At 38.4% G+C, this 22,682-nt stretch overlaps 1 protein-coding gene across 2 annotated transcripts in view; it reads right to left on the bottom strand.

The window, feature by feature from the left end:
* Window positions 1-8,512: 8,512 nt before the first annotated feature.
* The window catches only part of FBXO8 (F-box protein 8), a 25,444-nt gene continuing 11,274 nt past the window's right edge, over window positions 8,513-22,682 (bottom strand). For both annotated transcript variants that reach the window (XM_027741566.2, XM_027741563.2), the window contains exons 4-6: window positions 22,065-22,183; window positions 20,457-20,653; window positions 8,513-19,664 (exon numbers count right to left, since the gene is read on the bottom strand). In XM_027741566.2, the coding sequence (XP_027597367.2) occupies window positions 19,477-19,664; window positions 20,457-20,653; window positions 22,065-22,183 (504 nt within the window). In that variant the 3' untranslated portion in view covers window positions 8,513-19,476. The remainder of the gene's footprint in view (window positions 19,665-20,456; window positions 20,654-22,064; window positions 22,184-22,682) is intronic.

The raw sequence follows: 22,682 nt of genomic DNA, 5'->3' as shown, positions 1-22,682 counted from the left end.
GTAGTGTACGAGAGAGGATGAAACTTGAGTTGGCAAATCAATGAAATCAGAAAAGAGAATTTTAAAAACAGGTAACTAACTGATTTTAATTCCTTGACATTAAACTAAAAACTCTAGGTTTCTGAAGTGGTTGTGTTGTTTTCTCATCATTTAATGTTACAACTTGACACTTTTGCCTTCCTTACATATACCTAATTACCATTAGGTAACCATAATAATGGAATTAAGGAGGCATTCTGCATAGATCTTTTAAATCAACACTAATCCTTGGTGAATGGTATTCTTTCTTTGGGGTAAAATGCATTTGCTATCAGCTCTTCAAAAAGCATATTCAGTTGGTGCTTTTTAGTCCTTCTTAGCTCTGTAGTAGGAACAAATAAATGCAAATCAGTGTAGAAAGCTTGCCTCCACTAGGTCAAAGGCATGATTTAGAAACAGGTTTGTGGCAACCAGATATCAAATGGCTTTTACTTGTTTTTTATCTCATATCTATACTGTTTGCTCCGTAAGACAACAGTAAGAGACAATATGAAGAAATTTGGGCAGCTTAAATGTTATGTCAGCCTGTGCTTTTCTTGAGTAGCTTAAAACAACACATTTTTTCTCTCCTCTGTTTGTGGTGTTTTTTTTTTTCCTTTTTAAAGAATCAGTCTTTTATTATCTTCCTTCACAGAAGGGTAACATTTGTTTCTTTATTTTTGTATATGAATTTACTACAACAGATAACAGGATATTGCAGTCTTTGTGATGATTTAGAAGCAAGGGGGGGTTCTTTCTTTTTCCTTTTTTTTTATGTGCTGTTTCTTTACCTCCTTTGCTTTTGGTTTTGCTCATGTTGGATTGACCTGCACATGTGCCGTAGACAGTCTTCTGGCTTGCATGCATGCACGCACATGTGGTGCATATACCAATAGGCCCCACCATGAGAGTCTGCATGTATTCCTGCAATTATAACTGCTCTCTTTTGAAAAGAGGGCTTATTGACACGTGTCACTACAAACAAACAAAAAACCCACCAACCTCAAATTCAGCATATCCTGAGAGAGGAATGCTCAAAAGCAATGCTAATATCTGGGAGAGCGGTCTGGTTTTGTGTCTGCTTTTCACTTCCTGTTTCTCTACAGGAGAAATCCTAGTACTGTGTGGGATAGTCTTTCAGCTTTGAAAAACACAGTGATCGCACCCTGAATACGTGCTTACTGCATATTTTGATGATGAATCAATACGTGTTGTTAAGACCTTTTTTGGTTTTCTGATATAGAAGCAGAAATAATCATATGGATCAGAGAAAAACAGTATTTCTAAAAATTTACATATTCACCAGTTAAAATGGCAGTGGAATAGTCTGCTAAATGAGTACACTGGACTGTTTATTCTTAATTTCTGTACATCCTTTTATTGTATTGGAAAAATGTCTTAAAAAATTTCAGAGGAAAATCATACGAATTCTTTCGAGATAACATTGATCTTATGTAGGTTATATGTAGAAAAAAATGAAAACTCATTAAGTTATGCCTGAGTAAATATTTTGTTCAGAAATTAGTTGAACTAATGAAATAGTCTTTTTCTTAAGCAGGAAAAAAAGAACTCTTAAATACTACAAATATTGCCACCAAGCTTTGCATTCTATAAGTCTCTATCTTTCTTTACATAATTTTACTCCCTCATCAAAAAACAAAAAAAAAAGATCCACTTCTACTGTGCTTTACTCCTAAAGGTAAGAATTTTTTTAAAAAAAGAAGTATAGCATCAATTTACTGTTAAATGTATTACAGAAGCAAAATGTTGAAATGGTGCAATGGTATGTTGGAAGCATTTAATTTTGATAGGCATGATGTATAGCTAGGGAAGTAAATGTACTCAAATAATTATGTTGTCTTTGAAAGACTAGGTAATTTAAAAGTAGATTATCCAATGAGACTGAAGTAGCAGTTTTCAAATTTTCAGGAAGTAATTAAACAAGCAGAGGGTCTCTCTTTTTTACTGGCCGTTTCTGGATTACATAGGGATTATGAAGAGAGACAAGAAAAATGACAGAGCAGGCTAAATAGCACATCAAACTTCCCTTGAAGAAAGCTTTTTTTTTTCCCCCCCTTAGTGGCTTTCTGAATCACAAATAAGCTAGGTAATGTTTTGTGATATTTTTGGTGCAGGTATCTGAGAAAACATGCCCTTTAGAAAAGCAGGAGACACCATAGGCAACTTATTTTTTTAATGCCTCTCAATGAAATATGTGTTACCTCAAAAGACTACTTCCCTGTTTAGAGTTTAGGATTTTTTTTCCCCTTTTTGTTGTTGTTGGTGGTGGTAGTTTGATTTGGTTTACTATAAGGTTTTTGTTTAGACCTCGGCTCCTCTGGTTGGCTGCCACCTGGCACTCTGCCTTTTCTTTCCAAAAGTAGGGCCATGATTGCTTCTCCAGGTGCTGTTGATGCTGCCTGAGACTTCAGACAGCTCCACACCCCTCGCAGAGCACCTCAGTCTTTGTCTGATGAGCCCCACTTCATAGTGCTCTGTTTTTTTCAATTTCCATACTGCAACATGAAATAGCTACCTCTGGGTTTCTCAGCAATAATACGTCAGGTAATGAGCTTCGGTCTCAGTTTCCCTGGCTAAGATATTTCAGTGTCTGCCCTTTGGAGCAGAAAGAAAGAGTCCGGAGTGGGGATGCAGTTAGATGACCAAAAAATACCCACGGAACAGTGGAAACAGGGAGGGCAGGGCTGTGTCTTTTTGTTTTGTAAATTCTTATGTAGCCATCTTAGGAATCAGCCCTCTAGTATCTAGGTAATAAGTGCTGTATCAAATCAAGAGGTTTTCTGACTTCAGGAAGATGAGAAAAATGAGTGTCCAGCCATTAAAATGGCTTTCATGCTTATTCTCAAATTTTCATCTGTCTTTCTTTATGTATTTCAGTAGAACAAATGCGAGAGGAGAAATCACAACAGTAGCATCCCAGAAGGTGAGAAAGTAGATCAGATCACTGCAGCAGGTTTCTTGGAGAAATAGGCAGTAAAAACCACTCCTGACCTTGCATGAGACTTTGGGAAACCTCCCGTAGTGCCCTGTGTCCAGATTCACCAACACAAAGCAGTAAGGGACCACCTGGGACCACTTGAGGCCAATCTGACTGGCTCTCAGAAAAATGGGAGAGAAATCTAAGTATTTTGCATAGCCAGACTGACACTACAATTGCCTACAAGTAGTCACTTCTCTCTTGACTTTTTCCTGAGGCATGAAATTTCTCCTGTGAGCATTCTGCTGATCTTGCCCTTTTCAGTTGCCTAAAGAGTTAATTCTCACCCACACCAATCAGTGTTTCAGCCACTGTTTCCCCTAGTGCTAGGGCTAGTGTGGAAACTTTCCATATTGACAACAGAGTCATAATGCAAGATTTCTCTCTAAGACATAAGGATTTATATGTGTTTACCTTCCCCGTTCACTGCTTTAAACTGCAGGATGTAGACTCCTGATTAATGTTGCTAATTACTGAACAACTGCTGCTGTGCTCCCTTAGGAGGACTGAAAGTCACTGTTGGGATCTCTCAGAGTCTACAGTTGCCTGTGCAGCAAATAATCTGATAACATTTCCATAACTAAACTTTATAAGTTAACTGTAAATTAAATTTACACTTTCATTTTAAAAGGGAGAATTTGAGAAATTGAGTAAGAATAATATTTTTTCAGTTTTTTTTAACAGTCACCTTAAATATTTTTGGCTCCACACCTCATGAATGGTTACATTTTTATTTAAATTACCTTTTTTATTATTATTTTATCAGCTTTGTATTTCTACATGAAAACCGCATTTTCAGAACACTGTATCTGGAGCTGGAAAATGGAGATAGTAGGAAATTATGACAGTAGATGAATGTGATAGTTATTTTTCTTAAGACTCTACAGTCACAGATGCAATGGCCTGGAGTAATCTGAGAGGCCATTGCTTTTCTGCAGTTACTCCGTCTGATTAGCAGAGTATGCATGACACTAAATAGTGTTGATGACACTAAACAGGGCCTTTTCAATCTCTCCATTCCTGGTAAAACCAGATATGCACCTGCACATCAAGAATATTGCAGACCAGTTTTAAGACACTTCTGACTGCATCCATAATGTACAGGACAGGTATTAGAAAAAGTACTGATATTTGTTAGATATGTGCATATATGTGCACATTAATTGAGTTTTAGGACAGATCTGTTATAACAGACTGCTTTTTTTTCTTAACTGAAACAGCTGAATGGAAATGATTGTACTCTCTCTGGAGTTATCAGACAGAAGGTTTTTGGGGAAATGATGTCGGAATCAGTGTCCAGTGAGAGGCTGACTTGTGGAGAGGCTGAATTGTTGCAAACGAGTTTGGGACCAGTGGGGAAAGTATCCTCTTGATATCCTGGAGAGGGGTACCTGAAAGGTCACATTTGAAAAAAGAAATGGTTGAGAGTTGTTCTGCATATAGTAGTAACACTGAAAACTGCATACTGTAGATCATCAGTACACTTTCATGTGGAGAGCACTATAAGACATTAAATTGAAGTTGTTAATCGCAGTTGTTATTAATTACTGTGGGTGAACAAAGAATAAGGTTGATTTGCAGTCTGAAAGCATGTGTCCAGAGTGTCCTTCGGTACTACGCACCTTCTCAAGTAAAAAAGACCTAAATTCTTCAAACAAGTGCAGTGTGAGTAAGTTCACAGTTCCAAGATGCATTATCCTCTACATTTGGGGAATTATTGGGCATGATTATAAATGTAGGGAGAAAAGCTTGTGGGCATATATGAGACACCAAAAAGCCTTCTCTTGAGATTCGTTTTCAGTTCATTCTCATGTTAGGTCAAAATCACAAAGTATCAGATTTGTCCCCAAATAATTAAATATAACTTATTTTGGAGACCCCATTTGATCCTTTGGCTTCTAGGCACAGAAACGTGTACGAATACCCTTGCAAAGTCACTTAGTTTTAAAAAAAAATCCAAAACGCGAAACCCCGTCAAACCATTTTTTTAGCCCGCTAAAAAGCTGTGTTCCTTTGTTAGTCCCGTTGCGTTCCTGCAGCAGCACAGACTATTTGCAGATGGGAGGGGGCGTCGAAAAGTGTTATTTCTTTTAATTGTGTTTTATTTACACCTTTCCAGCCTTGTTGCCCGTTTGCCACTGGTGCTGCAGGAGCGGCTCGCTCCCAAGCCTCCTCACCGCCAGAGGTAATCCCCAACTTCACTCCCCGCAGCGGGGGCAGCTCTCCGTGCCGCTCAGCCTGTCGCCCCTGTTACTGGGCTTTTTTTTTTTTTTTTTTTTTTTTTTTCCCAGAGGAGACGGCCGGGTAAAGGTAAATCTCCCGTCGCCAGCAGGGGCAAGAGGAGCCCCTGAGTTCCCCCCGTGTTCTGGCTTTCCTCTCCTTGAAGCCCTGTGTACACAAAGGGCTCGCTTCTGCCTTTCAATTAGGTAACCGAGATTTATTTACTTTTACTCTTTCTCCCATCCCTACATGTATTTAGTGTCTGTAACTCCTGTCAGCTTCAGGATTGGGTGTTCTTTTAAATTTTTTTCCCCTCCTCCCGATTAAGTTATTTATTTGCATTTCCCCGGAGGCAGATTTAAATCAAACGTCCGTGTGAGGGAGGACTCCATCCAGCCTGAAACCTACAACCAGGAGACAGACGGGGCCGGCCGCAGTGTGCGGGCGGCGGGCAGCTGAGCACTCCGGCTGAGCGCCTCATCTCGCCTCACGGGGCTGGGGCTCCCGCGGCTCTGGAGGTTCCCGAGGAGCCCCAGCTGGGTGGGAGGCTTCTTCTCAGCATGTCTGAGGGGGTCGCTGAGATCAACCTCAGTGCATACCCTCAGGGAAAAAAACAACAACCAAAAAACCCCAACACCACAGAACACAAAAAACCCACTAGGGTGTTGCTGGAGAAGGAGGGTTTCCCCGTGCTTAAGGACTAAACCGGCAGGGACAGCGCTTGGCACTGGCGGGTCCTGCGGAGCTTTCCCAAAGCGCCTTATATGGCGGGGGGAGGGGGGCGCCCCGGGCACGGCTGCGAGCGCCGATCCCAAACCCAGGGGAGTGTGTGCGTGGGGGGTCTCTTTGTGTTACACACGCTTGTGTCATTCTAGGGAACAGAGAGAGAGGCCGCCGGAGGAGACGGGGGATCTCCCAGGATAGACAGTCCCGCCAGAAGGAAGAGCGATAGCATCCTTTCCGGCCACAACAGGTAAATCGTATTTGGCCACTACAGGTTGAAGTTGTGTTGTTGTTGTTGTTGGTTTGAGCTTTTTGTTTGGATTTATGGTCTGTTTTAGGGTGGGTTTTTTTGTGTCTTTGTGGGAGGTTTTAGTACAATTTTTTTTTCATTCTCCCTCTTTTTCCCTCCTCTCGGCGTTTTCTGAATGGCATGGACCTGACCAAGGGGAGGCGGTTATTGGCAGCCCGGGGAGCGCCGCCGCCCTGTCCCCAAGCCAGCTGTCTGTCCCACAACGGGGGGATGGAGAAAACCCGGAGACGCGGAGTGCGCGTCCCGCCCGCTGCCCCTCCCTCGTCCCTCGCGCAGCTCTGCCGCAGCCCCGCGGAACTCTGCGGGCCCTTCGCTGCCAGCCACCGCGGGAAATGCCACGGGAGAAGACACTTCCCCTCTGAAGAACTGTGCGCGACTTCCATGAAGAAATGGAAGGGAGTAAAGCCGAGGGTTTGTCTATTTGGCATTAAAACGGGGGGGGGGGGGAAAAACCCGCGCGGTTCGGTCACCTGCTCCGCGCCCGGACCGCATGAGAGCTGAGCCCGGCCCGTCCCTGGGGCGCGGTGGCGCGGCCCCGAGCGAGGCCTGCGGGAGCTTTTATTGCTCATAAAGGGTACTGGGGGAACGGCCAGTAATGCGATCAGGAAGGGAGGTATTAGGCAGAACAGCGCTCAGGCACTAAAAGCGCCCAAAAGTGTGCTCTCAAAGGACACTTCGGGCCGAGCAGCAGTAAAGGTTTTATTGGTAACTGAGAAGCGCCTCGCAGCCGCAGGTTTGCCATTAATGACCGCTTCGGTGGGTAAGAATTACACTGCCGGGCTGATGGCGAGACCCAGCGGGCAAAGGGCACTACGCGGTAATAGCAAGTATTTACTAAAGGAGTTACTGCCAAATGAATGCCGGGATTCAGGCTTCGACTTGCCGGATAAACTTTTTAGTAACTATGAAAGGAGGCCAATAACATTTATAGAGGAAAGAAAAATATTTGAAGTCAGAAACTTCTCTAGTAGCTGAAAATTAACTTCCGACAACAAGCTGGATTCCCCTCCTCGTTAAATCTAAGAAACTCTGTCCTTAAATTTCACCCTAAAAGATCTACTATTATAAAAATAACAGCACCCCGCAAGGCAATTTTCCAGCTGTAGAAGAACCTTTAAAACCAAACCAAGTGCTGCCTGTGGGCAGACGTGTATGCTTAGAGCAGTGAAAGCCGAGCATCCACAATATTTTTGTTAGGATTTTCAGGTATGCAGGGAGCACACAAATGTTATATTTTCTTTTTGATCTGCTTGTTGTCAAGTAATTAGTAAAAGGAATTACCCGCTCTGGCGCTGTGCCTTCGGGTAGCAAAGGCATTAGAACTTTAAACTTCGCATTTTCTGAAAGTCTCTGGCTAGACTGCCTCCTCCCTCAGCACCAGTCCTTTCAGGGGGGGTTAAAATTTTAATTCAGTTCGTTGTGATTATGAAGGGGTGGGTTATGTCGCTGCCTCTGCCCATTTGAAGTTAATAGACTGATTCCAGTGACTTTGCTTCTCCGGGCAAAGGCGGGGGAGAACTTTGTGGAGAAGCGCCTGTTCTGTACCCCCCGCTGCCTCCCGGCCAGCTCTGCGGCAGGGCTGGCACGCATCGTGACACAGGTAGATAAATCAGATGGGGCGATAATCAGCGCAGCCTCCACTGTCTTTGGGAAGGCTCTCTCCTTTTGTCTTCGAAAATCTGCCACGCGAATTTCCCCAGTGGACTCCTGCATTTTAATACGCTATGTAATGTTAACTCTACCTTAAAAACAAAAACAAAAACACAAACCCAAAACAAACAAACAAACAAAAAACAACAAAAAAACAAAGGGAGAGAAGACGGTGAAGGCGCTTGCAATTAACTAATCCTTTTACCTTTTCTCAAACACGGATTTAAGCTCTAAATTTTATCCGTGCAAACGAAAACAGTAAATATTGAGGTACAGGTTCATAAAGATACCTAAATGAACACATAGCTTTAGTGTGCATATGTATATAAGCAGTTTTGTCATTTGTTCAGTGCACTTTCACTGAAAAAGAAGAGAGGCTGATGAAATGATTATCCTTTCATCAGATTAAAGTCCGTCTGTTATTTTTAAATCTTTAAATCCTTTCGTCAGGACTATGGCTTTATTCGAAATGATGAAATAGAGGATTTTTGCTTGTAATAGGAAAAAAAAACAAATAAAGAAACAAACTACCCCATCCCCAAAAGATTTTCTCCACCTTCCCGCCTCCAAAACAACAACAAAACACCAGAGCATCCGAGAATTTTTTAGTTTTATTTTGCTTGTATATTCAACGCAGAGACTTAACAATTACAGGCTAGAAAACCCATTTGAAAACAGTAGGGCCACGTTACGACAAAGGTCTGGCCAGCATTAATTTAGTGTTTGGAAAACAGTTGACAGCTGCGAAGGTTTCCCCCTTTCCTTCCTTTCCTTTAAAAATAAACCCCTTCAAATCCCAGACCCCATCTCGGTTTCTCTGGGTAGAGTCCCTTCTCTCTCTCTTTCCAGTTGCATGAAGGGGTGAATTGAAAAATCATTTAATTATTTTCATTCTAATCGCCTTAATCCCCCTTATACTAGGAGCAAATGATGATAATGGGATCCACATGGAAAAGACCCCCGGGAGAGGGGGATTAGGGCAGAATATTCTCCCGGCCCTGCACCCCGGCAGGTGGAGACCGGCGGGGCGGGGCTCGCCTCGGCACAGTACGGCACGGCACAGCTCGGCTCGGCTCGGCTCTGCTCGACTCCGGCGGGGTTGGGGGTTTTAACATGCAAAAAAATATTGGAGTAAGCCTTCTCAATCTGTGGGTAGCTTGTTTTTTACTATTTCATTTTTGCTCCAGGTGACACAGCTGTAAAGTGACTCGGTTGTCACTCTGGGGAGACAGGGGACTCTCCTGAAACAGAGGAAGAAAAAACAAGACACCGCTCCTCCCCCCCTCCCGCGATCCCCCCGTCTCTTCGGAGCCTGAGCAACGACAAACTGATTAATCTTCCCAGGTCGCCCTCGCAATCCCCGAGGGCCGCTCCGCTTAGCCGCCATCCGCGGTCCGCGAACGTGCAAATCCCCCGACTGCGGGGGCTCCGCTGTAGCCCAGGGAGTAGGAGGAAGGGCAGGTCGCCGGCGGCACTGTTTAGAACCACCGCCGCAACACTACTCCCATTTGAGGCTGCAGGAACAGAGCCAAGAGGGAGATCACCGGGCGCTTGGTTTTCTTTGGGTGTTTTCAGATCTGTACAAACACTGGGCCTGCCGGTTTTTATAAACAACTTTTGGGACGCAGTCAATCAATCATACTGGCAAGCAAACAGACCAGGAGCCTAGGATACATACAAGGCATAAACATATACATATAAACTTTGTCTTCTTTGGAGTAGTTGGATTTTTTTTTCTATAAGCCTTTCTAAGAGAAACCCTATCTATAAAGATTCTGACAAAGTCAGGAAATCACAGTGAAAGAGTAGGAGGTATTGTTAGGCAGTTATGTTACATTGTATGCTTTAATACCAGCAAGGAAAATATTGGAAAAGAGAAAGAAAAAAGCATCTAATCAACTTGAAAACTTAAAAAAAAATTATGCTTACAGTCAGAGAGACAATTTCAAGAGTACGTGGCCGAAAAACATGAAACGTGGTAATTTTAAAATACAATGCAATAGATACATCTGGAAAAGACATGAGTTTACCAGATTTGCTAGTCAGCAAAGTATTCTTTATGTTGCAGTCATTTCTAGCCTTACTTTTTAATTTGAAACATATTTGTATCCAGGAATAGGTTCTTGGGAATGCACTGTGTTGTTTTGGTTTGGTTTTTTAAATGATCTTTTGATAATAAGAGCCCTGCCCAGCATGGAGTTTGTGCCCTCTCTTTCTGAGTCTTTCGCTTGCAAAAGGATACGAGCGAACGAGGAATCCATAGCACAAAGAATGCAATAGATCTGAACATCCCAGTAATGCAGAAAGAATAGTTAGGGTAGGAAAAGCTGATCAAGTGTCAGGATTTAGAAGAGCTTATTCTGTGCTGATTAACAGATTAACAGATCTGGTTGGTGCTGCAGAAACAGTGTGTTGTTCTTAATCTACCCTGCCATGATCTGAAACTGTGGCCCTTTCTGGATAGCGAGGTTGAGGAAAGCCTAGGGAATGATGCTCAGAGAGGAGAAGCTGTGTTCTGGCAGAGAGCATCAAGAGAAGCTTTTCCCAACTGGTGAAACCTTCCAAACAAGCTTTTATAATTGAGGACCAGTGTCGGATTTGTTTAGGAAAGACTTTGTGACTGCATCGCTTCTATGGAACCATCGAAAAGAATAATTTTCTCTTTTTGAACTTATTGCATTTGTTGTGCAAGTTTTCCTACCAAGAATAAACTTGGTATTTGGTAATTTCACTCCATGGTTGTCATCTGTTAAAACAAATCCTATAAGGGGCCTAAGCCAAATACTACTCGTGTCAGGAAAGTGGGTTTTGGTGCTGTCCTTCCAAGCTGACTGGGTCTTAGAGACATAAATAGTAGGGAAGTTGTTTCATTGGCTTCTCAGAAAGATGTGTATGGTCAGCAGAATAGGGACTGGGCTTACATCTAAGATCCCCCTTTTAACGACCTGTGTTTAAAACGGATTGGATTACTTGCTTGCTTAAAGGCAGTTCCATTTTCATATAACAATTTATACTTATCATCATGTAAGTGAAAGCTTTAGCAATCCAAGCTTTATTCTTGCGGACCTGAGGTATTATTTTCCACAGAAATGTATTATGGAGTCCTTTCACAGAAACTTGTCTTGATTTGTGATGTATAAGACTGACACAATGAGTGATAAATGTATTAAATGACAATTTCCAGTTAAAATAGTACATGAAATACATAGTCATTAAAATAGTATCTGAAGACTCTGCAAATACCTAATAATTTTGATGTAAGTGATTTTAATGTTATGGAAAAACTGAAAGCTCACATACATTTTTATCCTCGAAGATTCAGTCTTTCCCCCTTTTCCCCCAAGAGAAATTATTATTAAGACTGATATAAGCAAGCTTTTCTGGAAAGAAAGAAAATGAAAAAGGAGGAAAGGGGAGAGAATTATACAATACACATACCTAACAGTATAAACAACTCCACCCCTCATCCTCCAACCTGGCTTTCTTCAGCCTTTTGAGCATTTTTTCTAAAATTTGTGATATGGCAAGTGACAAATGTCTTTCCGGAAGATCTGACAATGCTACTGACTCACCAAAGACTGTTTGCAAGAAGTGCTGGCCAGAGCAGACAGGTTACTATTCATCAGCCTCTTAAAACACAAATTCTCCTTTGCTACATTATGTGGTACATCTATACACTGAAAACTGGCTATGAAGGGAGTGAAACCAAATGGACACTTCAATCATTGCTTGAGAAGATTAGATTTTACTAAAACTGAGATGCCTTTTCTTTTAGATCAATATTCTGCCATACCTATACAGGTGGGACTCTGCTTTTTGTTTTACAGATCTCCTATGCATCACGGGCATTGAATTTTACAATTTCTCTTTTTTCTCAGGTTAAATGCTTTCTGGCACTACTTGTATTAAGTATGACTTACACTACTTGTAGTAAGCATAAACACTCCAAAGAGTCAACCTGCTTTTGCTTCTCTTCTTTATTGAGAATAGATTATCCCAAAAGATTTGAGAATACTGCTATGTTTCAGTTGATAACACAGTGACGTTTATCAGCTTAAACAGTGTGTTGAGACAATGGATCTGTGAGAAGGTGAGGCATTAAAGATAATTCTAAGCTTTTGCTTCTTCCAAATCTCAATAACATCCTGACTCTACTCCTTTGAGTTACTGATTTGCTTTTGAAAGCAGTGGGACAACAATTTTACTAGGGTGTAACCTGTTAGCTGTCTTGTAAGGATAATGCAGATAAGCTTCTCCAAGTACTATCTCATATTCTGTGTAAAATTCTTCTTAGTTCAAGTATGTAGCGAACAACTTCTAAAATGGACTAAAGATCATCAATCAGCATTCATTAAATTAATTTGAGGATGATTTTGGAATGGATTGACATAAAACTATGATTGGCAACATGGGCTTCCTTTTCTGTTCCTTTTGTATAATAGAACAACTGTCTGTTCTTAGAAAATATTGATACTGAGAATACATTTTAACTGCTAATTTCTCTTTTATCCGTTATTTAACCACTGTTAAGAAATTACAGAGAACACTTTATATTTTAAAAATAACAAAACTACATGCAGTCTATTTACTAATTTGGTGGAAGAGGAGTAGACTGCAATGGAATACTGCTCAGCCTCCCTGTGGACAGCTGTGGAGAGGTGAAGAGGTGTTGGGCAGGGCAGGAAGGCTGTTATGTTACTGCAGGAAAGAGGGAGGATGAGGTCTGAACAAGTCTGGGACCAGGTATCCTCTTACAAAAACCACTAATCTCACCTCTTTAAAACGTCTGTCTTCATCTGCATTAAAACCAACAACATTTTAGTTTTAATGAAAAATCTTATCAAAGAACATTTCTTCCCTTGGTTCTTTCCGTTTTACTAACTTGAATCTTTAGACTCAGATCATAAATCTTGATTTATGTTCGACAATTTATGATTTTAAATGAAATCTATCTTATACAGGAAATCAGAACGTCAGTCTATGTACCATTAAAAAATCCAAATTAGGCTTGTAAGTGCTGTGATTTTCAGTATACGTCATGCAGCACTATGTACACTGTGAACACTTAATAGCAAGAAAGGGAAATCATATACTAATGTATATACTTTTAAAAAGTTGAAAAAGAATTAAACAAAAGCTGATTACTAATCATGTGACTTCCATATTTTATTACATATCTAAACCTTATATATAGGGAAAAAAGATTCAAGCATTTTTATTATATTTTTGCAGTGATAAATGAGCGTTGAGTATTTATTCTAAATTTCTCTGCTATGCCAAGGGAAAAACCAAACCAAACCAAAAAAAGTCCAGCTTTTGCTAGTACAAAATCAGAAATGGCACTGTTAGACTTGACAGCATGGAGCAGTAGCAAATACATTTACTGATATAAATTCCTAAGTGGAATATAGAAACAAGAATTACACTTAATGTAAAAAAATACATCATCTTGATTTTGACTAAGAAGCACACTGAGAGGTGCACTTCTCCAGCACTGCTAATGCAGTTCTGTGATTTTCTTGCTTGTTTTTTTACGCAGGTGATTTATGCTGCCTGAAGGCAAGTAAACTTCAGAAGTTCTCCAGTTATAAAAATATATTTCAATTCAATTGTGTTGCATGTAATGAAGACAATTAGTCTGAATTCTGGATAGGAAGACAGGGAAACTGCAGTTGTGAAAATAGTTTTTTTAACACACAAGAAATAGCTAAGATAAAAGTCATGCAAAGAATAAGCGTGCCATTGTGGTTCATAAGGAATATGTTCTGCCTAGTGTAGTAGAGCAGTACCAAGTCTTTTTCACCATCTACATCACTGTGAAGCCTCACAGGATTTTTGGCCCGCTGAGTTAATTGATAGAACTGGTGTATAAAGGGGTCCACAGGAGCGAATGCAAGGTCAGTTTGTTGATACAGCGTTATGTGACTGCAGAAAGACTTTTGCAGCACAGGCAGGAATGTGTTTCCTTGGAAGGGGAAGGCTGCTTTTGAAATTAAAATAGTCCTTTCAGTTTTTGTGTATTTCATGTGTTAAGGAGAACATAATGCTCAAGCTGTAGACCAACAGAACAAATTTCCACAAGGAAAGCAAAAAAGGCAAATTGTAAATAATTTTCAATATCTACCTTACCTTTCAAAATAATTACTCATTTTCTTATGTTATGGTCCTGTATGAAAAGTATTGTGAACTTTTCAGATTCTGGTACACATGTGAACACAGATGCATTTGCCTCGAGTCCAACAGAGCATTCCTAGCAACCTATTGGCATGTAGTGCTCAAAGGATGAGATCCTCCTAATGAAATGTAGATGGTCTTTCTCCAGAAAAACTTAGCTAAACAAGTTTTGATATATATTTTTCACTGTTAAAGAATTTCTCCTCTGCATGGATTATAGTATTTTCCATAAGGTTAATAATAAAGGCTGTGCTTGCTCTGAAAACTTCAGTTTACACTGGTATTCACTGTCAAAAACAGACTATTGAAGTAATGAATGAGGTTCACTTCCTCAGAATGTGTAAATGTCCCAACTTACAGTTAAACTTTCAACAGCTGAAAGACAATACCATTGACATGTATCTGGCACTAGTTACTCAGGTTTATTTTTTCCTGGAAAGCAGTTTAGGGCGACAGAGTGGCGTCCGGGTTTCCCAGGTTGTTGTGCTGACAAACTGCAGTGGTGGTAAAGGCAGGGAGTCTGACAAAATCTCATTAATCATTTTAAATTAAATCCAACATTCCTCTCCAACACTGCCAAGAAGAAAGCTAACTTTTACAAATGAATACTCTCTCTGAAAAGAACTGTTATCCTGACCATGTTGCTTTCACATAAATAAGCTTGATTTTTTTTTAGGTACACATACTCTATTAATAAGCAGCATTTTTAAGCTTAAAGAATCATGCATTTGTTGCATTATTAGGAATCTGAAAAATACTTTTTGCTCATTTTCTGTATTAGATACTATGAGTGAACCACATAGCTGAAAATTAGAGCCTCTTCCTTCTTTCAATGAATTACAGTTTTTTGCTTTTGTAAAATTGTAAATACAGAAAGTTCCTTTTTAATTTAAGTAAATTTTACACATGAAACGGAAATATTCTGTGTAAAGATTTTCTAATCCATTTTTTCTCTAAGCCTATTTACATGAATAAGAAAGGAAAACTGCAAATCTACTAACATTATGCCAGCAAAAACAGAGATGATGAAGGAGCAATGTGATCTCTTTAAAGTTTTTTACATACACATTTCTGAAACCAATCCTAGCTATTTGGGTATGATTTAATTGTGCATATTGTATTGCAAGTCTGAACTTAAACATCTAATAAATAATATCAGAATATCATCTAAAACTTTATCCTATTAAAATCATTATTACATGTAGATTATAAAAGTTTGGATATTATTTCTCTTTAAGGCAAAATGAAACCATAATGTGCCTATGGGAGACACAGGAAATACTTTAAGTCTGTTCTTTTTCCATTTTAATAGTGCTTTTGAGCTTTGTTACTCAAAAGGGCAGATCTTACAATGGCAGAGAACAAGTCATCAGCCTTAATGTTTATGAGATCTGATACAACCATGAAATACTTGAAAAAAATCCCCATCCAATAGAAGTCAAGTAAATTCGACTTTTCTAAATACTTATTATTGTTATTTTGACATTTTAACATGATCAAGTAGGTATACCTCAATTTTAAGTACTTAAAATAATTTAATACTTGTTTTCCAAAAACAGAAATATAAACAAATAGTGAACAATGACATCCTTACACAGAAAACAAAATTATTACCACTTCAAAAAAGAGCAATTCCTGTTGGCAATTTTTATCTAAAGAACATTAATAAGCTGCAGAATACTGAAGAGGAAACAGTAACATTTATTTGCCCAGCTAGTCAGTTTATTTTCCTAAAGCTGTATTTTTGAACTGTTTACAGTTTTTCTTTTTCCAATGTGGAGGGTGAAAGCGAAGAACAAATCGAACAAATCGAAACAGAACAAATCGAAACTTTTTTCCTGAATGCGATATTCTTGCTCACTTCAAAATTGACAGACATATCTCTAAGTTACATTTGTTTGGGCTTTTGTATGTTGAAGTTTAAATTTAATTTAAATTTTAAAAAGTCAAAGCTGTATAAACGTGTTGTTTAGAGTTTGAATGGAAAGTATTCTAGACCCAAATAGAGTCTGAGAAAATGTATATCAGATACTGCCTATAACTACCATATGAATATGCAATATATGCCATATTCCTTCAATAAATGCAATGAGAGTCTGAGAATTTAATACATGCAACAATGAGCTCTATTTGCGTGACACTTTACATGGACACAGGTAGACACACTTCCCCTACATGAACATAGAACAGTTGTCCTTCTGTCACATCTGTATATACTGAAGTTAGCAAAATTTCAGAAATGGCTATTCAGAATGATTCCAGTGTCTTTTAGGACCAGAATAGCCAGTGTTTGCAGGGCAGTGGGCTGCAGGCTCATTTCTTCCTTCGGTGCTGTGTACAGTCTGTACACTTAGCATTAAGGCAACACCACATGGCCAAAGTTCAAAGGACATGCAGTGGTGGAATCACAATAGCTTGGGAATCTTTGCAGTTATAGGTTGATCGTGCTCATGTAATCAGGCTTGGAATCCTCTACCTAAGTCTTCTGAAGTGTTTGATCAAGTAGCTATTTCCACATCAAATCATTTACTGACACCTGGATCAATTAAGTATCTATCATTATTTTCTTTTGCAATGTGCATTGAAGAAGACACTGCCCAAAACTCAGTTTTGTAAAGGGTTTTTGGAGGATGACTAAGAGAATTTTTCTCACTTTGTAAGAGTACTATTACACCTGCTTATGACTATTTTTAACTTTTAAGACAGAAAATTGCCTAATTTCACATAAGGTTCAGATTATTACAATGCAAAAAATTACTTCTGAGCCACTCTGGAAAAAGAGTCAAACTGGAAAGAAAAAAAAAAAAGGACAGAAGAAATATCTATATTCATTCTTTGTTTCTTGGTTGCCTCTGAGGGAATTCACACTTCGCATGCTGTGTTTGCTACTTCCTGTTCAGCTCTGAGCTAGAAACATAATGTACAACACGAGTTGGGCACTAATCATCTAACACTGTTCGAAATCCTGTTGGGAAGATCAGATGTGGTTATCTGATGCCATTACGGTTTTGTTTCCTTTTCCCTTGGACTCGTCCTATGGAAATTTTAATCATATCATCCTGTTTCTAATTTATCTTTTTGGCTGCTACACTGGCCTTGAAGCTTTCTAAACCTTGCTAATAGACGCATTCATCTACTCCAGAAAAATAACATGTTCTATCTACCTGGAGGCTTTGTTTTGTATCAGGGTAAATGGAAATTAAGAGAAATGCAGACTAACAATTCATGCTCTCTTATCAGTGCAAAATCAAAACCAGTATCACTAATGCCAACTTAAATACAAGTCAGAAGAGAATTAAGCCTTCCTCTGCATTTATGGTTTGAGAAGAAAACATTTCCTAATAAAAATAGTTCTAACTTCAAAATTCACTGCATTCTTCTTATTACATGTATAACTTCTGAGGCGTGTTTTCTAGAAAACTGTATTCTGCAGTGTCCACTTAAGATCACTTTAAGGAGCCCAGGAGCTCAGACACACACTCTTTATTTGTGTTTAAGATTGACTGACCACTGCAGAACACATCCTTGGACTTCTTGAAATACATGAAACAAAACAGGGTGAAGAGTATTTATCCTGAGAGAGGCAAGTGATACTGTAAACCTGTCTGGAAGACAGCTGCTATACTGCTGGCTCCTGGCTTTGTGTGTGTGTGCTACATAAATACAAATGGCATTTACACTTGACTAAAGGTAATATAATAAAAAAGTACAACTTTTTCTGTGTGCATTTTTATATGTGGACCAGAGCTATAAACAAAATGTACTAAACACTTGAAATAGCAGCAATAGCTACATTTTTTCTTCCTGTCATTTAGGCAGCCCTTATGTGGACTGTCATTGCCATGATTATTCTCACTTCTAAATAAAATATAACACTCCCTATGTACCAAATGGAAAGCAGCAGCGTAGACAAAGTGTGTGCCTACGAGGAGTATGCATTCAGTTCCTGGCTCTGCCATGGGCTTTCTACATAGAAGATCAGATTAATCTGATTAATTAACGAACTAAGAATGCCTTCCCACCTCACCTCATGGTGTGGTAGGGAAAAAGAATAAATGTACTTCTTGCCATGATGAATCCAGATGCTACTGATAGCTGAATATTATGTAAACAAACCTAATGAAGAACAGCTCTTATTTTAACTATGTTATGTCAATTTAAGAAAAGCACTGCTCTGTGAGTTGTCTGAACAAACACCAGGCAAAACCTCATTCAATTCCTGCACATGCATAGCAGTTGCACTGCTAATATTCTACATACTTCAGACACAACCTGACCTAAGTAATTTTTGAAGTATTTCCATAAATCTAGAACTGTTTAAAAAGCTAGCTATATGACTGATTTCAAAAGTAACTCAGTATCTGACTCTGAAACGGCTCTTGAATTCTGCACAGTCACTGCTCTAATCTTGCACAGTCAGTTTTTAACAGCTTTAGCAATGAGTCATCTGGTATGTATTTGCCCAGGCATTTCCATCATTGACACTTCTAGACTGAGGGAACCAGCTGAAAGCAGCAATACGTTAGTAGCCCCCACTACTTTTCCTGTTTGGATTTTTCCTTGCTTACTGTGCTGAATAAGTGATTGTAGTTGCCCTGTTTCCCAAAAACTAGTGTCTGCAAAATAGGTTATATATGTAAATTATGTAAAACTCTCTGTACACTGCATTATTTCCCTTGGCAATCCCTGTATGACATCAGGGTTCATCTAAAATAGAGCCTGTAATCTTTAAAACTGAATGAATAGCAGATTGGCAATATGCTAATTCAAGTTAGTAAATATAGTATAAAATACCAGCCTAGATGTTTTACAAGTGTTGTCATCTCCTAGAATAAACTTTATTGTAGTACTCAGACTAATGTTTCTCTAAGTTATGCATCTGAGGTAGTCAGCATTGTAAAAAAAAAATGCAAACAAAAGTACAACACTATTTTAAGAGATAAGAGGAGAAATTTTAGTTAAAATATTTCACAATAAAATAATTATGCTTATAAATCTCTTCAGTTAAATATATACACATTACACAGTATCCTAAAAAGAACGAACTTATTAAAGTTTCAAGCAGATCTAACGCACAAATTCACCACTTTGTCAGCTTAGACTGTAATGTCAGTTTAACATTCGTAAATGGCTGTGTCAGACTAATGGCATTGTTTTGTGCAAAACTGAAAAAAATTATGAAAACCAAGTCCTTCCATTCCCATAGTAAATAGATAGAAAAGGTAGTTTACACATACACACACTTACACACACAAACTTTGATTGCATACAGAGGTTAGAATGACCAGCACTAAAATAACCCCCATCTCTACAAAATAATTAATGTCTTGAATTGACGTAATATTTGAAAATTACAAATTTTAAGTGCTAGCAAATTGTGCTTTTAGGCAGCCACATGGCCAATAAGGTAGATGTTGTCATAAAGGTGCCCTACAAAATCTTCACTAATATTCTGTGCAGCTCGTCGCGTATTTCGGATGAATTCCCTCTTTGACATTTTGTTCTTCACGTGAGGGCTTGTTAGATCAATTGAAAGTAGAATCAAAGAGTAACACAGTACATAAACTGCATCTAGACAAGAGAGAATAAATAAAAAAAAGTTTAAACAAGAAATTGTGATCATTAAAAATATTGTTTCCTCTCTAAGAACCTTATGGTCTTCATCATCTGGGCTCATTAATTTTGTTTACATATATGTATGTATATATATACATATATAACAACTCAAAGGGGTATCCCAGTGAAATGAAATTGAATACAGAAACTTTCAAAGTAATAATGTCAGCAGGTTGCCAAATGAGAATTCACAAATCTCTTAATATTTCTACATAATCCAAAACTCACTAAGGGCTTTATTCATGTTCATTTAAACAGCTTCTTGAAGGTTTTGTGAACTAAAGTCAATATCCTGCAAAAGCTTATCTTTAAAAAAGTAAGCAGTTCCACTGCTGAAAACTGCTTTCCCCCAACAAATTAGAAATGCTTGTTAACTTCTTTGAGGCCCAAAATTCCCTTTCATTTCTGTGAGACTATCCACAAGGTAAAATGCTAAGGGTGTAAGACTTTGCAAGAGGAAATTCAGAGACAGTAAAAAACTCAATTAAAAAGCTGAAGCACAGACAAAAGTGAAGGAAAGATAACATGGAAATAAACTCTATTAATCAGCTAAAAAAAGAATCTGTATATTTGGGTTTTATTGTTGTTTTTTTTTTTAAACCCAACTGGAATTATGACTATATACTGAACCATGTTTGTACTTTCAGAAATACGTGTTTAGGTGCTGATTTTAAAGCTATCAGAAACAGTAGTATCATCCAGAAACAAAAAGACTGATCCACAAAATCAAAGCTCATTTTTGCTTACCAGGACTAAGGCCAAGTTCTCTCATCAAATCAGGATTACAAGCACAGAATCTGTGAGAGAATTTTGTTATGAGAGTTTCAAGGTACTCCCCACGCTCCTCAGGAGCATGAATGTGTCTGAAGAACTCTCTCAGTGCATTTGGCAAGAACTGATTTCTGAAGTTGTGCAGCGTCACAAGGTCATCCAAAACATCTCGCCTGGTAGAATGAAAACTCACATTATTAGAGAAGTTTCTTTTAACTGTTAAAATATGAAAATGTAGGTTTTAAAAAAAAAACCTGAAAGCTTTAGAACAGTAGGATCTTTGTTTTCTGCTGAAAGGCAAAATGATCACTAACAGCACAAAGATAATATCTACACATGTTTTTCACTTATATAGCAGCCAAATACTATAAAAATATACATTAATCAGAACTCAAAGTTTCTTTATATGTATATTCAATCAGTCTATATGAAGGCTTTGCTTCCTTTAAACTGTGACAAAGCCATTAAAAAAGACAGTAAAGGGAATAAATTCACGTGTCACACATTTGGGTGCCTAAGTAGAAGCTGCTATAGGAGTGTCTTGTTAAAATCAGACTTCAGCTAGACGTTTCAGTACTAAGATGGGAGTTTCAACATTAGAAAACTGGTTTTTATTTTTAATGTCTGAATACACTGTTTATGAAGGGAAGATGAATGGCAGTAGTTGCTAACATTAACTTGCAATCTCATCCACTAAATGGTTTTGTGTATTTTCTATTGACTAAAAGATTGATAATCTGAAGTTTTACAGCACAGGACTGTCAGTGGTGACAACACTACAGAATAACTCCTTTTATTCCTTTAGTAGTACAATTTCAAGAGGATGACAAGCAGGAGGGGATTCCTGCTAGGAAGAACAGAAGGACAGCAGCATTTCTATTTAGATGCCTTTATTATTCTCCTTCTCTTTCAACTTCTGTTGAAAGTGCTGGTGCTCCTCTTTCCTCATACCGTCCCACTCCAACCTGATGGCATAAGAAAGCACTGTAGAGACAGAAGAGCACACTACAGCAGGGAGACTGTTCCTTACTGCAGCTCATGATGCCTCTAAGAGGATGCACCACTGCATCTTAGGAGGTGTTTGTGACTTGCAGTTGAGAAATATCAGACAATCAAATAATGGTTAGGTGATTCAAAATTAGTTAAAAATCTATCAACCCTTGGTAAAGTGATAACTAATTTTTCTGATTAATATCCATACTAGATAGGGAAAAAAAACGCCTCAAGTCAAAAAAAGCAGCAAAATATCTATAAAATCTGAATGTTAAACAGTGCAAAGACTATCCTGCGCAGTTTAAATGCTCACCATAACTTCAAAACAATTTATGCCCAGAACTGCAAAAATGCAGGAAAATCCCAGGATATGAGACTAATTGTTATAGGTGGTATTTTTGAGGGTTCTTATAACGTGTTACGGTCACAAAAATACTTAAACTGAGTAACTGTTCAGATTTAGCAGCATCATTTAGTTGCATTTTCTTGCCTTTTTACACCTTTAAAATTGCATACTACAAACAAAATATTGTTGAATGGTGCTATACGTTGAAAATTCATAGAAAATGTTTTAAGAGAAATTCAAATTACCTTTCATCAAGGTAGATTCTCAGCTTCTTCCAATTTAGTGTTCTCGTGCAAAAGATAAACTTAGCTATTTCTTTTGGTGAATCGTCTAATATGCCTTTGGACATAAAGTAGTTGACTCCCTGAGATAAAATACATGTACATATAAATTTGTTTAATCTTCATAATGTATTTGGGAACAAGTATTGTACTTCACAATGTAGGAATGTCATCCTACTAATTAGTTGGGTTGTTTTTCAGAATGATCCCTCCTCCTCTAAATCACATTTCAACATGCACAATACACTCTAAAATTATAAATCAAATGCAGAGAAACAATTTATTGTTATGGTTGAGATTTTACATTCAGTCTTAGTAGGAAATTTTAAATTATGAACCCTATAATGAGAATGATGGTTATTTAATAATTTCTTTACAGTGTAGATGAGTATTTTTACTTTCATACTTTGTTATAGTATTTAAAATGCTGCAGGGACCATAACGTTAATTTCATAACTTTTGTAAATAAGAAAATCTTAGCCATAATGTGTTTAGTCTTTAATATCTTTCATTAAAACAGTAATGTTCTCACATGTATACGATGTATCACATTCAAATAGATGCATTAAATGCATTTGTTTA

This window comes from Pipra filicauda, unplaced genomic scaffold (genome assembly GCF_003945595.2).
Source record: "Pipra filicauda isolate LSUMZ 115617 unplaced genomic scaffold, ASM394559v2 scaffold67_size6003252_pilon, whole genome shotgun sequence".
Taxonomy (NCBI): Eukaryota; Metazoa; Chordata; class Aves; order Passeriformes; family Pipridae; genus Pipra; species Pipra filicauda.
The sequence above is the reverse complement of the archived record's forward strand: the minus strand, read 5'-3'. Positions and strand labels throughout refer to the sequence as shown.